General features: G+C 38.4%; 3 protein-coding genes across 5 annotated transcripts in view; 2 read left to right on the top strand and 1 right to left on the bottom strand.

Annotated features, from left to right (window-relative positions):
• The first annotated feature begins 311 nt into the window (after positions 1-311).
• LOC119072572 (probable amidase At4g34880) lies at positions 312-2909 on the top strand. The gene is made up of 9 exons (XM_037177818.1): positions 312-701; positions 760-842; positions 918-1187; positions 1256-1450; positions 1514-1775; positions 1836-1946; positions 2013-2181; positions 2247-2611; positions 2671-2909. The coding sequence occupies exons 1-9, from the start codon at positions 627-629 to the stop codon at positions 2812-2814; spliced, it is 1674 nt and encodes a 557-aa protein (XP_037033713.1). The 5' UTR covers positions 312-626; the 3' UTR covers positions 2815-2909.
• A 6664-nt stretch (positions 2910-9573) lies between these two features.
• Positions 9574-19621, bottom strand: LOC119072571 (kinesin-like protein KIN-7L, chloroplastic). Of its 3 annotated transcripts, XM_037177817.1 has the most exons (11): positions 19320-19621; positions 19111-19233; positions 18534-18639; positions 18241-18472; positions 17862-18175; positions 17495-17800; positions 17117-17428; positions 11699-13723; positions 10595-11452; positions 10175-10484; positions 9574-10101 (listed from the first exon to the last, which is right to left on the bottom strand). In XM_037177817.1, exons 1-11 carry the CDS (start codon positions 19459-19461, stop codon positions 9643-9645), a joined length of 5187 nt encoding a protein of 1728 aa, XP_037033712.1. In that variant the 5' UTR covers positions 19462-19621; the 3' UTR covers positions 9574-9642. The 3 variants fall into 3 exon arrangements, with proteins under 3 accessions (XP_037033712.1, XP_037033710.1, XP_037033711.1); XM_037177815.1 differs by having other exon boundaries at positions 10595-13723; XM_037177816.1 differs by having other exon boundaries at positions 10175-10481; positions 10595-13723.
• A 3385-nt stretch (positions 19622-23006) lies between these two features.
• The window catches only part of LOC119072570 (facilitated trehalose transporter Tret1-2 homolog), a 30476-nt gene continuing 28698 nt past the window's right edge, over positions 23007-24784 (top strand). The window contains exon 1 of the mRNA XM_037177812.1: positions 23007-23651. Within this exon, the coding sequence (XP_037033707.1) occupies positions 23638-23651 (14 nt within the window). The 5' untranslated portion in view covers positions 23007-23637. The remainder of the gene's footprint in view (positions 23652-24784) is intronic.

The following is a 24784-nucleotide window of genomic DNA, read 5'->3' as shown; positions in this document are numbered from 1 at the left end:
GCTTTGTTCAGTGCTATGATCATAGGCTATGTTATTTGTATACATGGTACAACTCCCGATTCATTCAATCAAATCACGTAGAAATTTAAGTTCAAAGTGGAGATTTGTCAAATTAGTAGAAATTTACATTACTTATCTTGTATAATCGAAGAAAAAATTCTTCAGTTCTTCCATTCGTGTGATTTTGGAAACCCTAGTTGGATGAAATAACTTTGATCATGCTGTGAGAGAAAGTCGCTGAGAGAGTCGCACTTGGCGCGCAAGAGTTGCACACTTAATGACCAAAGTGAGCTACACAGCACCCTCGAACAATACAGGACAGAGATGAAAAAATGATTTGAATACCAGTAAACCGTTCGACGTTCTCTTCTCTTTTTTGAGTGTGCAATGAATGTGTATCACTTTTTTCAGTGCATCCTCACCAGATTATTTTGAACAAGAGCATCCTTGACGCTCAGTGCCTGTCCCGATATTTTCGATATTTTTACATTTTTACATCAACAGAGATTAGTATTCACTGTTTTCTGTTGTAGTTTTACCATCAATCTTATCATCAGACATTTTGTCGTATTTTAACCTGTGGCGGGTGTGTTTTTTTGTATTATTGTTTTAAAATTTGCGAAATCATGAAATTTTGGCTGATTGCTTTACTGATAACGTTGGCGCATTGTGTTGAAGAAAAGGAGCTAACGGATGTTAAAGTAAATTTCTGAAAAAATCTTTTGAAGATCGACTTCTATTCTTGAAATATTTATTTAGAAGGAGGATTGTGTGGATGTAATCACAAGCAATTGTCTCGCAAGTGACGATTCAACAGAAGATGTAAATGCTGAAGTGCCAGAGTAAGTTTGGTCGGAATGGAAATGCTCCTCAGTTTTTGGGGTTAGAAATCAAAAATAATTTTCTTTCAACGACAGACACTGTCCTGTCGATAAGCAGACCAGTGATTATCTGGTTGATTTGGACAAATTACATTCGAATTGTGGATCACATGGGATAGACATCCGTGAACTGACGGTCGGTCAAATCAACGAACATTTTAGCATGGGTACATTGTCATCATTTGAGTTGACAAAATGCTACCTTACCCGAATCAACGAAATGAACATTCATCTTCGATCGGTCATTGAAGTAAACCCAGAAGCGGCTGCGTTGGCTCGAAAGGCCGATGAAGAACGATCCACGCGGTATTGTGTGCAGTTTAATTAATGGGTGTGCGACATGTTCATGTTCACACTCTGATGCTTCTTTTCAGCTCAAATAAGAGTCCGATTCATGGAATTCCAATTCTTCTGAAGGATAACATTGGAACGGCAGATAGAATGCAAACTACAGCAGGCGCATTAGCACTAGAACATTTGAAACCATTACGTGACGCTGAAGTAGTTACAAGACTTAGGAGAGCTGGTGCCATAATATTGGGCAAGGCTAGCCTCTCCGAATGGGCTAAGTATGTGGATGTGAGATATTTGACTATTGATGCTAACATGCGCTGTTCTGTCTACGAATACAGCTTCAGGGGTAATATTCCAAGCGGATGGAATGGTCGTCGAGGGCAAACTGTCAACGCATACGTTTTAAGGCAAAATCCCTCTGGCTCAAGCAGTGGCTCAGCGGTGTCAGTATCAGCCAACTTGGCCACCCTATCTCTTGGTACTGAAACAGATGGTTCGATAATTGCACCATCGACTAGAAGCGCAATTGTCGGCCTAAAACCAACGCTAGGCGCAGTCTCAACTACAGGTGTTATTGCGTTGGCATTTTCGAACGACGTGGTCGGTTTGTTCTTTTTATGCGACACAGTTGTTGGTTTGACTGAATCCATTTCCATGTAGGTTGGCCCAATGGTTCGTACGGTACAAGACGCGAGCATTTTAATGGGAGTTATTTCTGACATTGACCTGAAGGGATGCAATTTGAACATTTCTTCTTGTCTCCAAGATCGGGTAAATTAAATTCTGTTCCGAAAGAAGGGTCCTGGTTTTCAGCTGACGTACGAATCTCGATTACAGGTATTCAAAATTGGAGTTCTCAGGGAACCGTTCTGGAACAAAAACGACACTAACGTGGCTCCCATAATTCCTGTCCTTGAAAAATGTCTAAACGATTTAAATGAAACTGGCAAGGCTGTTGTGATGGATCCGGTCACGTTCCCATTTAAGCCAATCGATCGACTAAAATGTAATTTGAGAATCGGTTCGATTCAAAGTGAATGTGAAATTCACCTCTCTTCCATCTATCTGCAGCGACAATTGTCTTTCGACATGAATTCAAACATTCCCTAAATAAGTATCTGACCGAGGATGTTGAGCATAAGGCAGCCGATAGAAACAGGACGGTTTACTCGTTGGAGGATGTTATAAAATTCAACGATTTGAATCCACCAGTCGAAGGATACGATCAGGACACCCTACTTTATTCGAATGCAACAAACGGCCTGCAAAACAAAACGTATGAGTCTTTCCTGCACGACTATCAACGAGATGCAAAACAATACTTGGATTCAATTTTTAATAACACTGGTGTCGATGCGTTGGCTACACCGTGCCATATGAACAGCACTCCACTTCTGTATTCGCACGGAGCCGCTGCTGGCTATCCAACCATAACAGTAAGTATCCGGCTAGCATTTCAACTGGACTTTGGATTTTGATTTAAAATCGCTTGCAGGTGCCTGTTTCAACATATAAAGCAGGCTTGCCATTCGGACTATGTCTTCTGGGACGACCATCTTCGGAAGCTGTCCTGCTGAAATTGTGCTATTTCATTGAACTATCACGTCCAGCCGGAAGACCTGTACCGCAATTCTTGTAATGTGCAGAAACGAAACAAAACTGAAAATTACAGCGCTCGTTGTGACGCTAAATGAAATTTTATTTAATAGAAAATGAAGAGGTTTTAGAAGAAAATTGTTTGTTTTTCTTGAATTTTAGTTGGTCCTGATGAAGTGGTGATTTTGTATTCCCATATCTCACGTCTCACCAATCAAAAGCTATTTTGTCTTGCGAGTCGAAATCAGTCAAACTCATATAAATGACGAGCGTATCACCTACAACGTTTTACTTTGAAGGCGCGTGCTATTGGCACTTGGGTGCGAATAGTCTATAAGAATGCTATTGGCACTTGGGTGCCAATAGTTTATACGAAGGCTATTGGCACTTGGGTGCCAATAGTCTATACGAAGGCTGTTGGCACTGGAGTGGAATTAGTTTATACGAATGCTATTGGAAGCTGATTTGTGTAATTCATGTCGAAATAAGATTTTGCGCCGCGCAAATAAATTTGCAAATAAAGTTGAAATTTTTGGTCGAAAAGTCTTAGTCGGGAACACTGACAGAGTGAAGGCGAAGGTCAACAACTTTCTTATGGTATTTCATAGCTGGACTCCTCAGCTATTCACTACAGTTAGCAGCAATGTCTTCTGTTCCCAACTGCCCGAGATATCTGTCAACATTGTGTGCAATTTCATGCTACCCCAAAAATCAAAAATCAGTCTAGAGGCAAGGAAAAAATTAATTAAAAAAATTTTTTTTTTTGCTGTTTCGGATTCCTTGGTTAATTCTGAGTACAGCCTGGGGCCAGGCCTTTTAAAATAAAAACAAAATGAAAATACGACCCACCCTACTCCTTAGAGCTAAGAATCTGGTTCAACGTCTCGTGTCTAAAACATGAATTCAATCCAGCCTATTTGGGAGTCACGCTCGACCGTTCGCTAACTTTGAAACAAGAAGAAAATCAGCACAAGAAAAAACTTGCTGAACAAATTAACCGGCACCACTTGGGGTGTATCCGCATCGTGCCAACAAACAATGAATACGATGAATACTGCTGCTCCTCGTGGATAAACAGCGCACACACACAAAAAGTAGACACACAACTCAACAAAGCCATTGAATCGTAACTGGTACGGTCGGATCCAAACCTCTGCCATGGCTCTACGCTCTCTGTGATAAAGCACCACCAGAAGTAAGAAGGCAACACGCTTTTCTAGAGAATACCAAAAAGTCCTGTCGATTCCCAACATACCTCTCGGCTGTAATTCCGGAAACCGTCTATCGCCACAGCAACGCAAGTACACGAACACATCTTCGACACCAAAGATTCATGGAAAGTGACATGGGAAGACTCTGGTATGCAAATAGTATTTTTCGGCTTCGCCTCGTTAGGACAAGCTTAAGACGTGTCCTGAAAAAATTCTGCTTTCGTCACAAGTCACGAACTACGGTTTCTGTGCCGTAAGGATCATAATGAGACGAAAAACAAAACAAAAACATTACAACAATTTCAGCTTTTCTTAGCAATCACTTTTCGATCGTAGGTGCAGTGACGAAATACGTCGAATTATGATTCTAAGGCCCAGAAACTCACACTGGTGCGATTTAAACAGAATTCGTACGGGCGAATAGTCACTACGTATATTCAAAGCCGTTCCTTGCTTACTTCACCAAAAAAAGCTCCTGAAACCTAAATAATTCAACAAATGAGATCGATAGTGCTAATAAGGTACTTGCAAAACCCCATTGCTTCAATTGTTCTTTTCATCTCTATTGTGTTGATGCTGCTGGCAACTTAATCATTTATTGTCAATCAATTGTCCTCAATCATAGGAATGCTGATCCTGAGCGAGGATTTAGCGTAAATAGATTTGTGTTTCCCGAAATTTCCTTGAAGCTCTTAGAAGAAACGATTGCGGCTATTCGGATAGTTAGAATACTTTGTATTTCTACGATAAAGTGGAAGATTTTCCAATTATTCGAAAATTGTTGGACCTCTGCTCGTCGGCCCGTAAAAGATATTTTTTACATTTAGATGTAGAAAAAGAGCGAAAGGCGTTATTAGCAAAATCGAAACAAAACGAGTCAGACAAAAACGAAACGCATAAGAAAGATGCCAAAATTCAAAGCATCGAAGCTGAAATAGCAGAGGAGACTTTAAAGTTAAAAGTCGCCGAAAAGTTAATTGATGATGGTATGGTAATAACACTTCGTTAGCGAACGTAAATTAGATAAATCATCAGTGGCCAAGGCACAGATGATTTTAAGTGCAGGCATTACAAGTAGCAAGAAGATAAAATCAAAAAAAATAAAAAAAAGTCAAAAAGTTTTTTTTTTAAATCTAAGTACGTGAACCCTAAGTTGGGTATCTTATCTAGAATAAACATTTTTTGGAAAAATCTTCGATAAAATATTTGTGAAAAATTCGGAAAATATTTTCCAAAGAATATTCTCTGAGAAACACCAAAAAATCTACTTCATATATCCTTAATACGACTTTAGGAAGTTTTGTTTTTCCACTTCATAGGGTTTATTTTAACGTTTAAATTTTATAAGTTACAATCGTTTGTCACATAACTAGGCCCCAACTTTTGGGAGGGTCAGGTCCCTTGACTGACAGTTTTTTCAATATATTTTTGATTAATTTCATTGCAGAACTTCCGAAGCATCACTGATACAAATGCCTACATTTGATCCCAATTTATTTTTACATATGCTGTATTCCTAAGAAATTGTCAAATTTTGAACATTAATACATCGATTACTCTATACATGACAACAAAATTTGACAGAAAAAGTTCTTCAAGTAAGACCTAATGATCTTTGAGTTCTCATTTTTCTTATAAATTTGAAGCAAGATTTTTAATCAACCGTAAATCGTAAATAAAATGCAACTCGTGTGAATTACGGCCCTCGCTCCGCTCTGGCCGCAAACTTCCCACTCGTATGAGGTATCTATTATTCTGTTTGATTGCCATTTTGTCAAATTTGAGAGTAGATGCGAAGTTTTGCGAATGTGGAACAATGAAAAAAGTGAAGAATAGACAAAACGTCTTTAAGTTACATTTCGTAGAAGGATGAATTCCCTAGGAAAGAACAAAACGCCATCTCGTTACATTTTGTAAAAGGATGAATTCCCTAGGAACGGACGAAACGCCTTCATTATACATTTTGTAAAAGGATGAATTCCCTAGGAATGGACAAAACGCCTTCTCATTACATTTCGTTAAAGGATTAATTGAATTCATTGAATTCCCTAGGAACGAACCGCCTTTGCTTTATATTTCCAAAATCGACAAAGTGTGAAGGAAAGACATTTTTTTTTACTTTTTACTGATTTAGTGAAGAATATAATATCCCATAAAATATCACGACTCGTGAGAATTACGGCCCTCGCTTCGCTCTGGCCGCAAACTACACCCTCGTATCGGAGTTGTAAAATATTTTGTTTGATTGTTGGAATAATGAATTTAAAGAAAATATTCAGAAATTAATTGAGAATGACTTATTATATATTGCCTACAAAGAATGATGGTTTAACGTTTTTCATAAAATTTCCTACACTTTTCAATCATAGTGTGCTCATTTGATAGCAGGCATTTTTCTGCCGTAAGACATTGAGTAAAAAACATCTTTCTATGTTAGTCAACTATCGAATTTGTTAGTCAATTATCAAGTTGTTAGTCCAACTATCAGATTTGTTAGCAGTTCACTAACAAGAGTTGTTTACCGGTTAGAGGCTGCGCATTTACTGACGAAATTTTTCTTCCTACATGTTTCATGCACATTATCGAAAACAAACTTAAGATGATTTGCTCATACTACGCAACAAAATCAAATTTCATCAAAGTAATCTTTTTCGATTGAGGCTATAATCAACAGTGTAAAATGCTGTTTTTCTGGGATAGCTTCCGGATCCTTCGTCAGTGCCGGACTGGTCCTATGGGCGTTCGGGCGATTCCCGAAGGGCCTTTTGATTTTTGTATGGATAAATGACGACGAATGGCGTTTTGAAAAATTTCTCCATACAACGCCCGAAGGGCTTTTTTGAGCCAGTCCGGCACTGCCTTCGTCCCACATAGCCCATCTTCGAACTTAGCCTCGGGATCTTAGTTCCACACATTTAAAAAAAAGATTCATCTAAATTGGTTCAAAACTACTCAAGTTATCGTGCCTTCAACGAAGAATTGTTACCCACATTTAACGTTTTTCATACCATTTCATACATTTTCAATCACAGTAAACTTTTTTGTCACCCACATATTTCGGTATTTTCTGGTGTAAGACCCTGACTTTCAGTCAAGGGAATTAAATATAAAAAATTTCATTTAAACTGTCTGATTTTGGAAGGGTGCCTAAAATACATTCGTAATTTCCTCTTTGAATATCAAGAGATAATCTTTGTATGAACAAATGTCTTGATCTTATGTCACCTGAAGTTTAGGAAGTCAAAAAAAATTCGAATTCATCAAATTTAATCCAAAATCTAAAACTCTTGAAATGCTTAAATTATCGAAATATCCTCCTTTATTCCTTAAAAAGGAGGCAGAATTTTGAGTGAGCTCCCTGCATTAACTTGTCTCGAGCCTAATTCTAATTTAGTATAAGACATGGCATTTAGTGTTTTAATCGTGTTCGACCGCTAGCCGACCGAGTTTGTCGTGAAAAAAGACATTTAATTGGAAGAAGACTGGAGCCATAAGGAATTACTTGTGTCTTCCCTACAGAATATTCAAAGTCACATCTCTTGTGAGAAAATTTTGTCAACTATTTTCGAGAATCAAAATGCTTGAAAATACATTTCGAGAATTTCACGAAACTTCAAGAATTTTCGATAATTTTCACGATAGAACCCGACTTTCCTTTTTATGTTAAAAAGGGATTTCTATTTGATTTTATTGTTGACTAGTCACTAGAGTGATTAGCTTCGCCCGGAATACTCTGAATATCTCAACCACACTGACACATTACACTCAAATAGCACTCCCAACAACACTGACACTCAATACCACAATGACACTCAAAAACCACACTGATTCTCCTAACAGCACTGATTGTGCAGAAGTTTCAGCTCCTTGAGAAACAGAGACAAATGCGAATTCTAGCAGAAACGGTGAGTTTTAGAAGAAACGACGAATTTCAGAAGAAATGACGAAAAACTCGCCGTTTCTTCTAGAATTCACCTTTGTCGGCGTTTCTCTAGTGGCCGAAACTTCTGCATAATAACGCACTGAAAAATTGTTTTTTCAATAGACTGTTCCTCATCCAACAGAGATAGAGTTTGAATAGTTCGGCGCGTTATTACAAATCAGTCAAAAACACTCAAAAGAGTAAAAGTGACGCAAGTCCCTGTGCATACTTCCAAAACAACTGATATCGCTGGAGGTGACGCATTCTGCGCTTGTACGCAAAAACTGTAACAGCAAATATTTGACCAAAGAAACAAAATTTTACCAAAAAAATTTTGCGTCACAAAGTGGCAGATGATTCGGACGTATTAGGACATATTCTTGCCTATTTAAAAAATTTCTTAACAGTACTTTCCTCAACATCTGCCACTTGTCAGATATCAGTTGTTTTGGAAGTATGCACAGGGACTTGCGTCACTTTTACTCTTTTGAGTGTTTTTGACTGATATCAGTTCTTTTGGAAGAATTAGAAGATTGAAAAAATTTGAAAAATTTGAAAAATTTAAAAAATTTAAAAAAATTTTGAAAAATTTAAAAACAGGTTCAAAATTTAAAAAAATATTTGAAAAATTTAAAAAATGAAAAATTTCAAAAAATTTGAAAAATTTAAAAAATGAAAAATTTAAAAAAAAATAAAAATTTAAAAATTTAGAAAATACTAAATTTGGGAAAAAAAAATGAGGCGAGCAGAGCTTACCAAATACCAAAAGCGAACAAATTTGTTCTACCATACCCATCCACACACACACACACTTAAAGGTGTTCTTATATGGGGCCTATATGGGAACTTCGAGGAGCCCTAGCTCCGAAACGAGGCCGGTTCCCCCCAATTTTTTTTTCTGGAATGTCTTAGAATGACGACAAGAATCTACTCCCAAAATTTGAAAAATTGACCAAAATGTATGGAAATGGGGCTTCTTGGAAGATTTTTTGCGTGGCCAAATTTTAAGCTGCAAGAACGTGTGATAGCTCGTTGAACTCGTACGGACGCCTAGTTTTTTTTAATGGTAATTTGGAGTCATTTGTCTTTGAATTGTAGAACTTCAATATTTGCTGTATATATGGCTCTGCAGTCTACGACAAAAAAAAAATTTGAAATTTTTTCTAGTAATAGGACTTGCGTCACGGGCGCTATGCTAACGCGCGCCCATGATTTCAATTTAGAACTTAAGAATAATGTTGCAATTTACAATGACCTTACTGTACGTCTCTGCTTAAGCGGATAGAAAAGGGTACTTCGTCTGAATGATAAGTCACGAAAGTTCGCAAAATTCGTCGGCATACTAACACAATGAATACGAACCTTCACTATCGACCAGCTCCACATAAAATGTGTTCCGTCTCAGATTCCGTCATAAATAATTGGATCAAAATGACAGACAACCGAATTCCTGTCTCGACTCGTCATGGTGCAGTACTGAGTGGAATGGATGCAAATGACGTTCTGGACAAAGCACATTGGCTGACTGGATTTTTTATCGGCTTTCAAAACAATTACATCAAACGAGAAGATATTGAGATTCAGATAGCCCACTACTTTTCACGGAGTCGTCCATACAAAGCTTTCGGTAGGTAGACATGGCAGACTTGGAAATTGGAAAGAAAAACGGTCGAATTGAAAAATATTCTGGACCTTTTATTAACACTAAGTCAAAACTAAATATCACAAGGAGAAAACTTTACTCCGGTTTCGTGTCCGTTGAAGAGCTGCTCGACTCCGAAGTGGGCGCAGCCGTTCTTCGTGCTAATTCCGCTTCAAGTTTTTTAACGTCGGCTCGCCGGGACAATGCCAATTCCTTATAAAAGTTCGATTTCTTTTGGGCTTCTTTGTTGCTTTCTTCCAATTTTATTATCTTCGCAGTTGCCTCCCTATATTTCATCGGTATCGTTTTTACGTAATACAACTGCAAGTCGCTGTCCAGATTGTAAACATTTGGGTGCTGACTATTCGAAACGCCGCTTTGACCGTTTGTAACCGTTTCGGTATCGGAATCCTGTGAACATTGTACCTCTTTGCTTTCCATCACTCTGTTACGGCAAGAACATTCGCGACTCTTTTTCTCCCGTTGCAATTTCGCTTTGTAATGATCAACGTCTCTGTGGAGTAGGTCGGCTTCCGCTTTCATCTCATCCAACTCCTGTCCGAAACAAAATGGAAAAATCAATTAGTCCACAGGAACGATCACCAGTCAACCAGTCAATTGCCAGTACCTTTTTCAAATCCTTATTTTTGCTGATCAACGGATGATTCTCCATCTCCAGTCGTTGGGTGTTGATGACGGCTGTCTTGATTGCCACCGTCTGTTTCAGTTCCACGATTTTTATGTTCATGGATTCACAACTGCAATTCTGGTCAGACGGATCGGTTTGCGACTCGACACTTCTGGGCGGTTCAACTGTATCGTCCAACCATATTCTCGACTCATCGTGTTGGCTGTACCGACGTGCCTTGCGATCAGCATTTACGTTCATTTTCATCGATTTCGGGGAATGTTTCTTCTGCTCATCGGTTTCATGACTTCTGAAAAATGAAAATAGATTCAAGTGCAATGCGGGACACGATGGGCCGGGATGGTTTCGGGACTGGGTCACTCAGATTTTATCAATCAATTATTTGCAACAGAATCTTACCTCAGTTGATTCTCCAAAGTCTCAATCACATGTTTGGCTGTCAGCTCATTCTTAGCCTTATCCTTCAGTTCAGCTTGCAATTTTGCGACAATGTCGTCGTTGCTTTCGCTTTCTTGTTGTTTTACCTGCAGCTTTGCGTTCATGTCTAACAATTCCGACCTAAGACCAGAAATGGCAGATGCTGAATGGTCGAGGTGCTGCTGTTTTTCCTGTAAATCCAGTTGTAACGATTTCAAGTCACTTTGGAATCCACTAGACTGTTTCTTCAACTCCGACAACTCTGAATTAAGATGAGAAATGGCCGTTTCTTTGTCATTTAAGTCAGAGTGTAATTGGTCGATGGTCCCTTGAACATTTTGTTGCGCCTGTTGTTGTTCTAGCTGAAGTTTAGCTTTCACTTCCGCCAATTCCGACTTAAGAAGCGAGATGACCTTTTCCAGATCGACCACCAGTTGTCCCGTGCTATTTAATTCAGATTGGAACTGCATTATAGTCCCTTGCAACTGGGTTTCTTTCTGTTGATGATCTGTCTGCATTTTAGTTTTCGAGTCCAGCAGTTCTGACCGAAGATCAGTGATGATCGTCTCGTAATTGTCAACCTGCTGCTGCTTTTCTTGAAGTTCTTTTTTCAAATCACTTTGCAGTCCACACGATTGTTTGACTTTGTCGTTTAGTTCTGATTGTAACTGGACGATGGTGTCTTGCAATTTCTGTTCCGTGAGTTGTAGTGCTCCTTTCAATTCGCTCGATTCTGACTTAACACTCGAGATAGCCTTCTCGAAATTGACAATCTGTTCTTCTTTGTTACTCAATTCCGATTTTAACTGGACGATCGTGTCTTTCAATTCCACCAATTCGGATCGAAGTTCAGAGATGCTTGTCTCGTAATCTACAATCTGCTTTTGCTTTTCTTGCAAATCATTCCTGAAATCACTTTGCAACTCAAACGACCGCTTCTCTTTGTCATTTGATTCTAATTGGAACTGATCGAGGGTTTCTTGTAATTCCAACAATTCGGACCGAAGATCGGAAATGGTTTTCTCGTTATTGACAACCTGCTCCCGCTTCACTTGCAATTCATTTTTCAAATCACTTTGCAATTCGCTCGACTGCTGCTTTTTGTCGTTTAATTCCGATTGTAACTGATTCATGGTTTCTTGTAATTGCTGTTGCTCCAACTGCATCTTTGACTTCATTTCAGACAATTGTGTGCGAAGTTCAGACATGCCCGTTTCGTAGTCGTCAATCTGCTGCTGCTTTGCTTGTAGTTCTTTTTTCAGACCACTTTGAAGCTCACACGATTGTTTGTCCTTATCGGTTAGTTCTGACTGTAACTGGACGACTGTCGCTTGTAACTTTTTCACATCTGCCATCTGCTGATCCGTTAATTTTTTGTAGAAATCTTCCATTTCGGCAATGTCCTCGCGATGTTTCTTCTGTAACGCTTCTACTTGATCGTCTTTCACCTCGGAGCCCAACATTTCGTTTTGTTGCTGAAGTTCTTCCGCTTTCTTCTTGAGGTCTTCCACCTCCGCCGATTTCGTGCTTACCAAATTTTTCAAATTGGAAACCTCCACAGAAAGGGACGAATTTCTCCGCTTCAACGATTCGGTCTCTTCCATTGAAATCTTAATTTTGTCATAAGATTCAAGGAGTGATGCTTTGAATGCCTTGCATTCCTCTTCCGTTTTTTCGATGACTTGTAAATTATCGTCGTAGATTTTCTGCAGGTCGTCGAATTTGGTTTGTAGATTTCCCATTGAATCCAATTGGGATTTCAATGCATCCAGCTCTTCAATGTATTCCATGATCTGTGTGGATAGATCCGAATTCTCCGACTCGAGACCCTTTTTCTCTTCGATTACTGCATCCAATTCCGATTGCATGTCTTTGATGATCTTCGCGTTGCTAACTGACAGCTCCGAGTGCTCCGATTGCAGAGTATTTCTTTCCAATGTTAAAGTCTGCACTTGGGATTTAAGGTCGTTGATAGTTTCACTACTGCTATCGGGCTCAGCAATCTTCAACTCAAGAACATTTCTTTCATCGGTCATTATCTGCAGTTGCGCCTCCAAGTCATTGATGTTAGCCTCGTGGCGTGCAGCCTCTTCCAACTTCACTGACTGCAGAATTTTCAGCTGAGCTTCCAGGTCTGCGATGTTCTTCTCGTATTTACCCAACGCTTCCGACTTCTCTAATTCGAGGTTATTCCTTGCCTCTGTCACTGTCTCCACTTCCTTTTTCAATTCTTCGATGATTTTGCTGTTGAGTGTCGATTTTTCGGACAGAACGTTCCTTTCTTCCCACATTGCTTCCAGTTGTGATTCCAAGTCTTTCAAGTTATTGGCATGACTGGCAGATATTTCCGTCTGTTCGGTGTGGAGCATCTGCAGTTGCGACTCCAAGTCTCCGATGATCTTTTTACTTCGTGCAGATGTGTCCGTGTGTTCTGACTGGAGGACATTCTTTTCTTCCGTAACTGTCTTCACCTTCAGTTCCAAATCTTCGACGATCCGGTTGTTGAGATTCAACATTTCCGTTTTGCTAGCACTTTTCTCTTCGACCAGTTCCTTCAGTTGTGACTCCAATTCAGCGATGATCTTGTCATTGCGAGCAGATGCTTCCGCATACTCGGATTTTATGGCATTTCGTTCATCCGTTAGCGAACTTAAATTCGATTGCAAAGATTCGATTGACTTCCTCTGCCGTTCCCGGTCCATCTTCAGTTGATCCAGTTCAAATTTCAATTCCGTCAACTCGTACGAATTTGCCGGCTCTACTTTGATCGGCATCTTGGAAATGTTCAAATCCACTGGCTTGACAATTGAATTTACCTTCAGACTTTCGACCTCACTTATCAATTCGTTAATGCGACGATTCGTTTGCTTCTTGTACTGTTCGAATGTTATTTCGCCTTCAGCCTGAAGAATTTCTGCCTTTTCGCGGGCATCTTTGGCAGCCTTAAACCGTTGATCCAAATTTTTCTTCTCCTTGTCAAATGTCGATTGAAGCTCAGCAATCTTCTGGATCAGTTCGTTGTTTTTATCCTTTGCCGCCTGAAGTTCATTTACAATCGCCGAACTATCAGTGCCGCCATTCGATACTGGTTCGATCATTCCATTGGAATTGCTAAAAGAAAATCGTAAGAGAAATATTATCAGTCTCGTTCAATTGTCCGTTGGATTTTCGGTGGAAATGGTCTTATACATCAAAATATAGCAACATCACTCCACCAATAAACACTTCTACTGTTTTGACAATTCAATTTTCAGAGAGTTCATACGATAAGCACAACGATTGCCACATATTAAACGAATGTGTTTTGTGTGCGTTCAGTCTTACGTTCAATTTGTTATGAATGCAAACGAGGCGGTAATTCGAATACGATCTTTTGAAATTGTAAATCGATTTGGAACTGTCCGCTAGGTTTGTTTTCTCTGGCATTGGAGGTATATTGCGTAGATGTTTAACTTGCGTGACTTAGACTTATAAATTGTCGAAATTGGAAATCTATCAGTGAAGAGAGATACTTTACAGTTTCTAGCTTGTACCGTTTGAAACCTATTTCATATTGTTACCCTACGGACCTGAGACGAATATTGTTAGTTGTGGCATGTTTTTAAGTGTTTGTGGGGGCCCTAACGTGGTGTGGACTAACTTAGATCCCAACAAAAATCTCTTCGAGAAAAGTGTGACGCAGTCTTTGAAGTACAATTTCTAAAATGAATGATATCGCTAGAGTTGACGCTTTCAGCTTCGTTACGCAAAAATTAAATTTTACACCCAATTTTAGTTCAAACAAGCTGGCTTAGGTTTTCTCATCATCTGCCAAATAATTTTTACCAAAAAAAATTTGACTGGAAACAACCAAAATTTTACCAAAAAAATCTGCGTCGCATGCGGCAGATAAATTTTCTTGCTGGTCTGTTCCTGAACATTTGCCACTTTGCGACGCAGATTTTTTTGGTAAAATTTTGGTTGTTTCCAGTCAAATTTTTTTTGGTAAAAATTATTTGGCAGATGATGAGAAAACCTAAGCCAGCTTGTTTGAACTAAAATTGGGTGTAAAATTTAATTTTTGCTTAACAAAGCTGAAAGCGTCAACTCTAGCGATATCATTCATTTTAGAAATTGTACTTCAAAGACTGCATCACACTTTTCTCGAAGAGATTTTTGTTGGGATATCAGTCGTTTTAGAAGTTCTAGAACACTGCTAAAAAGCAGTTTAACAGTTTATAACAGAAATTCGAAAATCGAAAATTTGACGAAATTTGACGAAATTTGACGAAATTTGAAAATTTGACGAAAATCGAAAATTTGACGAAATTCGAAAATTTGACGAAATTCGAAAATTTGACGAAAATCGAAATTTGACGAAAATCGAAAATTTGACGAAAATCGAAAATTTGACGAAAATCAAAAATTTGACGAAATTCGAAAATTTGACGAAATTCGAAAATTTGACGAAAATCAAAAATTTGACGAAAATCGAAAATTTGACGAAATTCGAAAATTTGACGAAAATTGAAAATTTGACGAAATTCGAAAATTTGACGAAAATCGAAAATTTGACGAAAGTAACTCTCTATCTGTCACCATTCAAGAAATACCTCTAAAACCCTAATTAACCCACCCATTTCCAACTTTCGACATTTTTCACATATGCCCCTCTGATCTACTCGTAAAACTCTGAGACTTTGCCGAAGAAAGTAATTCTCTATCTCTCATAACCCAAAAAAATATTAGTCCTTTCATCCTACGCTCGAGTAGCTCAAAATTTGGTCACTCTAATCACTCTAGCTCAAACGAATCTGCCCCGATTTTTCTAATTATTTTTTTGTTCGAATCTTGTTACGAATACCTTTCATTTGATGGGTCGCACGCCTCTGTAGGTTTCAATACAGCTAAGCTACAGCCGAAAACGCGTTCCCGACCCTCACACACTCAGAAACCACTTCGAGGCCAATAAAACAAAATTCTGGTTTTTCCTGGGGTAATGGCGTATCACATTTTCATTTTTATGCCCACCCTGAGGTTCCTGCAAAATTTCATGGAGATTGGCTGACTAGTTTCCGAGATCGACCGTCGATAGATAGACAGATAGACAGATAGAAACATACAGAGTAAGTTGAAAGATTTTGATTGTTTGGAAAATGTTAATTTGGTGCATTTTCTATCAAAATGACCAACTTCAAAACGATGTATCTCCGGCAATTTTAAACCTACATAGTCGAGTGATAGCTCGTTTTGCTCGTATTTGAAGCGCGAATAAGAAAGAATAGGATTTGTGGTGATACAGGCCAAAGGAAAGAAACTTAAATTCTCGCCTATATATAGTTGCCGCGTCTCAAAAAATTTTCTACGTTCTTTTTTTGGAAGTTAGACTGCGTCAAGTCCTCCGCTAACGCTCCGGACATGATTTTAGCGAGACCGAGTTGAGGTCAAAATGAAGGTACCACATGTAGAATGAAAATAATTTTTTTTGGAAGGTCTGGCATGCCTAGACAAATTAATTATTTGAATTTGCAACTTGTCAGGCATGACCGACCTCTGTCGAAAAAAATATTATTCTTCATGGTCACACCTTCATCACGGCATCAACACGGTTTCTCTATACGATGTAAGTGAACTGTGTTATACACTAGGTTTACCCTTGGAAGCGCCTCTCCACACTTTCAACCACAAAATTGTCAAAACAAACATTTTCACATTATGAGGAACTGATATGCATGTGGCTGGACTGTTGTGGCTTATTAACTCTATAACGCATTCTATACAACGTCTTCTAATTTCGTAGACACACAAGTAATTGACGCTAATAACTGACATCGTCGTTCATTCACCTGTTTTGTAATGAAAATGGTTTTGTTGTCGTCACGATTCTATTCTCGATCTAACTGCGTATAGCGAAATGAATGTAAGACTGAACACAATAGTTATTTGCGTGACTATAGGTGGATTGTTTGACTACTATGCACTGCACTACTGCACTACTCTAGATTCGAGAGCAGGAGATTCAATCACAATTATCAAATGACAATCTGTCTTTGAGGTACGAAAGTAGCTTCTATCGCTCACTGACAACCAAAAACATTCTTCGGTTGATATGTGTCGGAATCATAGTGCAATCATCGTAGGAATTTTATCAGTGCTGGCATGGGAACTCGGGCGATTACCGAGCGGCACTTTGCATTTTTATAAGAAAAATGGATCTTTCCCGAATTTTATACGTCTTTTCCCGATTACCCCGAAGGACCTTTTGGTAGCCAGTGTGGCACTGAATTTTTTTGAATGGATACAGAAGTTGGACATCAACAAAAAACAACATTTGTTGAGACTGATGAAGTAACAGATTTGAGCGATTCGTAAGATATTCACAGCCGGTAGACAAATGATCGAGACTTTTCCGTTCGTGTTAAATGTCGATTGGGAAAAGGCAACAGGAGATGCACCCAGATATCGCGAGAAACAAACATTACTTCACTGAACTCGTCGCGATAGAAAAACAATTTTTTCGTTTACCTGATTCCGTTTGTCAGTTTATCGCAATTCATCTGTCTGTAGTGCTCCACTTCTTCTCTGGCAATCTTCAATTCCATTTCCAACTTTTCGATGAGGCCGTCTTTTTTCAGAGCATCTGCACAGAGATCGAACCGAGCTTCCAGTGACGTAAACTGCTGAAGATCGGAATATTCTTTCTCCACTCTGCCCAGCCGATACTTCAATGTTGCTTGCATAGGAGACGGGGTGTCACATGACGATGGAATTCGGAATTCCCGTGGAGTTTTCAGCAAATCTGGCTGTGGAGTTGATGAGTCTGATGACGGGCGGATCCTTTAAAAGAGATTATGACTAACATGGTGACGAAGAAGGGAAATTGAATTCATTTTGTGGCATTACTTCAACGTCACCTTGCCAATTGGACCTCGTGGTATCATCGATATTGGCTGAAAATTGTCGCCGGGCATGTGATGCCACGTTTTACGACGATCCACTTTCACCACTCGCATATCTTTGCCGGACAAAAAATTCGACTCCTTGGTCGCGATCTCTGCTCGTAGCTTCTTCTCGTTCTCGGCACTAAGCTCCAGTTCCGTTTTCAATCGGGCCACTTCAGATTGCATCTGTTTCATGATTGCTTCTTCGGGCGAATAGACCTCGTTGCATTTGGCTTCATTTACAATTGTCTTTGCTTGATTGGCAAACCTACAAATGGCACACCGTTGAGCAAACAAATCCAATTTGTTCAATCCAAAATTTGTCTCACCCTAACGTCGACGCAGTTTCTTCAATGGCGCCCGGCGTTATGTTGCACACAATTGCCGTGTAAGCGTTGCCACCCAAGGACGCTTGCAGTATTCGCGTCAATTTCGAACTGCGAACATCCACGAATCTCTTGCCTTCACTGAGAGCTCGAATGCAAATGCCCAAGTGAAGCAGGCTCTTGTTGATGTCATTGCCCTCCTTCAATCGGGTCTCGTTGTTCGCATCGGTAGCCTTTTCGGATCCGGCTAAATCGACCAAGTTCAAGTAGCTGACACGCACAGGCCCATTGCCGTTTGCATCTTCGGATTCGATTATCTGGAGGAGAAAAAGGAAAAAAATTTTTTGATTTCGTTCGGTCTCCATTCAACTAGTCCACTTACTATGCGGAATATTGCATGCGATCGACTGGACAGCTCGTTCATATTTGTTTGAGCCGCTTTCCGCAATCTATTGCCCTGCGTTAAAATATTCAAAATTGTGTCACCATCGCTGACGATCTCCTCTTTGTTTGTAAGTCGGACATCATTGTCACCATTCTGGTTAATTGTCACCTGCTTCCGTTCGTTCAGCAAGTCGTACACCTTTTCATTGTAGATCTCAATGTATCCGACACTGCAAAATCGACACATTTTAGCCCACGCAATTTGGAACGATTTGCAACGTTTGCCCTTACCGAATCATAAACGTACGATCGGATTCATTTTCCTCAAACAACTGTCGAACGGCCAGTGCTGTTATGCCCGGATCTACATCATTTCCAATCATGGTATGTGTCTTGCCTGGGAAATAACAATTTCGGTCAATAAACAATCAATTCGCTTCAAATTAGTCCTGGTCGGTTGGGAGGGATTACTGCCTTGTAAAGGTTTATGGGACGAGCAATAGAATGATGACAAAAACAACGAAAATTCCACGAATTGATTGAAAAGACATACCGCAGACAAAACGACATTTCGGGGGATTAACACGTCCATTAAGTGCTAAATCTCCCAGCGCCCAGGACGCTAACATGTCAAAGAAGGCACTGACTGTTAAACCTGGCGAAAATTAAATTTTGAAATTCCGATCGTCCAGTGACGTTGAATTGTATGTTACCAAGTTCCATAACGACACAAAGGTTTAACTACAAACGACACAAGGTTTTCGTAAAGAATGTCGCGATTTCAAAAAGGCACAGCCTATTCGATCGTCCTGAATGTTCTATGTTCTACGCAATCACTTTCATTCATCTCACACACACATACACTCACCTGACGACGTTTGACCGTACGCGAATATCGTTCCGTTGTAGCCTTCGAGGCACTGTTTGACAATCGGATTGGCTATTATTTCGAACACATCACGATTGTTTGATTCCTTCCCAAAGACATGGTCTGCAAAAAATTTGAAAGAAAAATCGTTGGTCGTCAAACGAACACAGACAAAATTGAAAGGATTCGTTCGCGGCGAAATCGTTTACCAAAATGATACACCGATGCTTGCAACGGATTTTTCGACACAATTGAATTTTGTGTCACAGTCCATTGTTCTTCGATTTTGTTCCGTTTCTCCCTAGCGATAAGTGGACGCACTTTTATGGCCACTTTAATATTATTCGACATCGTCGAATAACACCTCAACTATCACTTCGATACACAGAAAAATAATTACAAAATAAATCAAAAGACAAAATTATAGCTTTTTCAACTTTTCCAATCTGTGTTGTCGCTACTGTTACGAATTATATTTAAAATGTGTGACCGTCATCAGTTGCGCCAACTTAAACCAAAAAAATTTCGTTAAATTTTCGTTCAGTGGTTTTGTTTTGCTGAGATGAGAGTGGCCGTCGAGGTAAAGTATTTTGTCAGAGAAATGATTTTGATCGCTTATTTAATTTGTATGAATAGAATTCGCAAAGTTCGCGTTGTTTTATTTGATTTTAAAAAATTATCGAAAGAAGACTGAAAGCTCACAAAATACGCTCATAGAGATACGGAAACCGGTACAATTCTTTATTTTGTGTGTTAAATTGTAGTTTGATTGTGGATTGAATAAAGTATAGTTTCCACTTAAAAAGAGCACTCCGTTTAGCCTCCGTCTACATGACAGTTGTAAAATAGAACAAAAGAACTGTCACGCAAACGGAGTGGAAATAAGGGATGTGACCCACCCCTAACTAAAGGTGTTATTATAAAGCTCATGAAAAGTAGTTGCTTTCGCACTAATTTATTTTACCGGAAACGGATACACATTTAAAGCAAAACGTTTCCGCTAAAACGTAATTTTTAAGATTACCGCCGTCATTTTATTTCTACTGGGTCATCTCTTCTGCAACTCACGTCCCACCAAACGACAATATTGTTGTTTGTTTACATGATTGGTCATAAATTTTTTTTCATAATTTTGGTTGCTTCGACGAATATTTTAAGTCAAACGATAAGTGAACTGTTAAAAACAACACAAGAAGCACATTTCCTCACAAAATCTGAATTGAATCACACCGAAATTATGACATTTTCACAACAAACACTACATTTTTGTGTTGGCGATTTGACGTTTGAAAAACTATAATCATGTTCCGATGAACGACTTTTACGATGATTTTCTTCGTTAAACCATATTTGACTAAGTTCAAGGTGGATGTGATTTGGGTGTGAAATTGAGTGGGAAGTGCTATTTTCATAGATTTTCTTTTTGTAAAATCTTTTAAATGAGACAATATTTTGAGGATGCCCGATGTACGAGTTTCTTATTTTTCGTATTTCTATTGATATTTGACAAGAAATCGCGAATAAAATCGATAAGTCCCTCCCTTATTCACAACGTTCGCGCAGTTCTTGTTTGATTTGATTTTAAAAAATTATCGAAAGAAGACTCAAAGCTCACAAAATACGCTCAGAGAGGTACGGAAACCGGTACAACTCTTTATTTTGTGTGTTAAATTGTAGTTTAATTGTGGATTGCATAAAGTATAGTTTCCACTTAAAAAGAGCACTCCGTTTAGCCTCCGTCTACATGACAGTTGTAAAATAGAACAAAAGAACTGTCACGCAAACGGAGGGGAAATTGAATTGATTTCAATTTTTTACTCCGTTTACGTGACAGTTCCTTTGTTCTATTTTACAACTGTCATGTAAACGGAGGCTAAACGGAGTGCTCTTTTTAAGTGGAAACTATACTCAATCCTAGTCCAGTTATCGTACCGGAAATTGTGTTGGGAGTCAATTTTTTTCGTGTCGTAGATTTTATGTTATTTTTGAACTTTATAGTACCAACTGATTTACTAACTTATTAAAGGATCGTAGAAAGCGCTGTATCCGGCGCGAATGAAACAACTCCATCTGTAAGTAAATGGCGAAATTTTATTGCCATATGCTTGAGGGTTGAACGGATTCTCAAGTAGACTTTGCAAAATTATCGAATATTGAGTCACTTTTTAGGGTTTCCAGATCGAAAATTTCAAAAAGAGTACATTTTTTACTTGAAAAAGAGTACGGTTGCCAAACAGGAAAAACAATTAAGAAATGTATCTATAAAAGGATTACCCACGTTACCTCTGAATATGTGCGACTTATGAAGTTTTGAAAAAAAAACTCATAAGTTTCACACATGTACATGTACTATACTTGGTATGTGCAGCTTTGTGGTGGCTAACCACACACACTGGCCACGAGTGGTTGAGTTTAGGCAGAGAGTTGCTAATATGACGACTGGGTCGTTTCGACGGATAGATGGAATATGTCGAATGACAGTTGGGTTTTTGAGAGAGAATTCAATACATTTTCGCTCAACCAATTTCAAAATCATTCGACATATTCCCTCTATTCGTTGAAACGACCCAGTCGTCATATTAGCATCTCTCTGAGTTTAGGACCGAATTGAAATTTCATCTCAATTATGATTCGCTAGACTTATTCGTGTGCAAATCGGTATAGTTTTCGATAGAGAACTGTCGCCATGGCCTGATGAGAAATGGTATTTTTGAACTGCATATTCACGCCGTAAGTGTGCCTAAAATTTGAATTTTAAGTGAACGGTTCGATGAAAAAGTGAACCAAAAAATACGTTTCAACGCTTCATTGTATGAAAATCCGCACTTTTCATTTTGAATTTCGACCGTACTTACGGCGTGAATTAGTGCAAAACGTCGAAAGACGTATTTAATTTTCTCACAGATCGAAACAGTGGTCGAAAGGTTTTAATTAAGAAATGTGACCATCGTTTCATGCTTCATGCCGTAGCATTTATTGATGATAACCTCAAACATTTCTACTTCTCAATGACAACTTACTACCTCTTGACATCTATGGCTGTACTTTGTCCAAAAAGAATGTTAGTACAAAGTTAGTTATCATCGAAAATATACATTTTTGGATATAAGCACGGCAGAGTAAAAGTAAACCTGGCAGGAGCGGTTTATTATTGAAACGTCAAATGAGGGACCTAATACACTGTATGAAAATGAACTCAAATGAACACTGACATAAAAAATTTAATTAGTTTCCTCTTACCAAAAAAGTACTCTGTGTGAGAGACAAAATTGAATTTTTTAAATTTTTTCTTTGTTCACTTGACAGTTTCCTCTCTCACGGAGTACTTTTTGTTGAGTGGAGTGGACACCTAAGGCTACTAAGATAATTCAGGTCTCTAGTCAAACAAGCGCTCCTGCCTGGGTTGCTTTTACTCTGCCGTGATATAAGTTCAGGCTTCAATTTAACTTTCAACAGATTCGTCTTAAGTAAACAAAGCAATATTTTTTCTCACACGGAGTACTTTCGTATGAATGTATTTTACCGCACACGATGTCTTGTCAACCTCGGCTTCGCCTCGGGTTGACAATCGACATCTAGTACGATAATATACCTTCATATGATTCTTGTTTCATAAATAACTATTTCTGCATTCATAACATGTCTCCCAAACAGACGCACGAAGCCCGCTGACCAAGCCGACACATAAGAAATAATTAACGACAGAATATTTCTTGGCATATGCAAAATATAACGTATATATACTTCGCAGGCTACACACTCACACAGTTGTATATGTCATCAGCTGACTGGAATTTCTCAAACAAAAACTATCACCGACTGTGTGTGTGTCCAATATGCTCTCAGCCGAAAAATAATGCTCATCAATAATTTCGTTATAGGAGAGAATTCACTCAAAACGGACAACAAAACAATGTTACATACTCTTCAGGTCTTGCATTCATTCGAAAACAACTAAACAACAATCATCTAACGATCGTAGTCTTTGCTATAAATTTTGTTTCCCCAAATTTAATAACATAGAGACAGACCGACGCGATTAAACAGTAATAAAAAGTCGGACATTTAATTAGTTTTCAGATGAAACTGAAAACAAAAGTCGGAATTGTTTTGTTCGCTCCTGTTGTTGCTGTATACAAAACAGAGTGTTTTTAAGTGAAAAACGACCAAAAAATAGATTTTGTAATTCAGTGCTTTTTGATCGATAGTAACGTGTGTGTGTCTCAACTGGTGTGTTTCGGTATAGATTTTTTTTGATATCAAAAGATTGGTTTGTATACTGTGCATAAATACAAACTCGGTGTACAATTTATTGCAGACTAGTAAAATATTGATTTTTTCGGGTTGATTGGTGAATGCATTTTTCGTTTTGATAAATAATTGTATGGAGTGGTTACAAGAAATATCCACCAGTCAGTAACTATTCAAAGCTATACAAGCAAATGTTGTAGTGTTTTGTGAACGAACATTTTTGATTGAAGAAGAAAGAGATTTTTGTTTCCAGCTTTTCTTTGTTGCTGGCCGAAAATGGATCCGTTGAGGTAAGACAGTTTAGTAAAACAAATAATTTATCGTATAACTGTAAGTTAGGTAGGAAATTTTGTTGATTAAAATTAGGGTCCCTTGCCCCGTACGGGAGTTCACGAAGATCAAAAAAAAAATTGATTTCAAAATGCTCTCAAAATATCTCATGGCAATAAAATAAACAAGAACACCGAAAATGATGAGCTCATATCAACGAGAAGTTTACAATTTTCGGTTTCAATATTCTTATTACGACATCAAAATATCTCACACGAAAAAAAGTGCTTCTGCTTTGTGTGGAATATTCCAATTTTATAGTCGTTCATTCTACCAATTCGTCACACAGAATGGGTTACATTGTTCACTCAACATTATATGGATTATTATACCTCCGTATAACACTGTATGTTTAATATCATCCAAGCATGGCGTGTCTAGTCTATCTATAGAAATCTATAAAATGCATCGAGTTATTGTTATTGTTGTTGTTGTTGCATCATCAGCATGAAGGTTTCATACACAAAATTATTGTTGTGACTGTACTTTAACCGAACGAACAACAACAAAATCTCTCCTTTTATTCGAATCGATTTGGATCTCCACACGAAATTAATTTATTGAGTTACACCTACTTCGGATGAATAGAATAGAACTGTGGCGGGTGTTGTGGATGTAGATAGAATATCAAATTTTATGTAAATGAAGCTCTAAGCCAAGCAAATTTTTTGTCGGTAATTCGCGTCCTAAGTATAATTCGAGTTCTATTGAAAATAAAGTTTCACGTTTTTTGATCGTTTGGTCTAACAGTCCATCATGAATAATAATATGTTCTGCAGCATTTTCGTTGAAATACGATCAAGTGGAGTCGGATTGCCGAGAGATTTTAATGGTAATTTCGGTAAAGTCACAACTAATATAGTGTTCAAAGAGAATGTCAAAAAGAGTGTTCACCCATCGAGCTCAGTTAAATTAACTGGTTTTTTCCTAGTTAACTGGACTTTTACATACAAATTTTGACGTATCACCCAACGGAACCAGTTAATTTTTCTCTCTTTTACGCTCTTTGAACACTGTATACTGTGTTTAAGGAGAGCAATTTTTGACCACTTTGTTTAAACTGGTCTCGGGGTCACACGTCAAAATGAGAGAA

This window comes from Bradysia coprophila (genome assembly GCF_014529535.1).
Source record: "Bradysia coprophila strain Holo2 chromosome IV unlocalized genomic scaffold, BU_Bcop_v1 contig_84, whole genome shotgun sequence".
NCBI classification, from domain to species: domain Eukaryota; kingdom Metazoa; phylum Arthropoda; class Insecta; order Diptera; family Sciaridae; genus Bradysia; species Bradysia coprophila.
Note: the sequence above shows the minus strand (reverse complement) of the source record. Positions and strands in the feature narration are given on the sequence as shown.

Bases quoted from the DNA above. Each gene is read 5' to 3' on its own strand.
- LOC119072572 (XM_037177818.1), top strand. From the start codon at position 627: ATGAAATTTTGGCTGATTGCTTTACTGATAACGTTGGCGCATTGTGTT. The intron at 2,182-2,246 runs GTAATTTGAGAA...ATCTATCTGCAG, and splicing joins GCCAATCGATCGACTAAAAT to CGACAATTGTCTTTCGACAT. The intron at 2,612-2,670 runs GTAAGTATCCGG...AATCGCTTGCAG, and splicing joins CTGGCTATCCAACCATAACA to GTGCCTGTTTCAACATATAA.
- LOC119072571 (XM_037177815.1), bottom strand. From the start codon at position 19,461: ATGTCGAATAATATTAAAGTGGCCATAAAAGTGCGTCCACTTATCGCT. The intron at 18,640-19,110 runs GTGAGTGTATGT...GTTATTTCCCAG, and splicing joins GTACGGTCAAACGTCGTCAG to GCAAGACACATACCATGATT. The intron at 18,473-18,533 runs GTAAGGGCAAAC...TCGATTTTGCAG, and splicing joins GATCGTACGTTTATGATTCG to TGTCGGATACATTGAGATCT.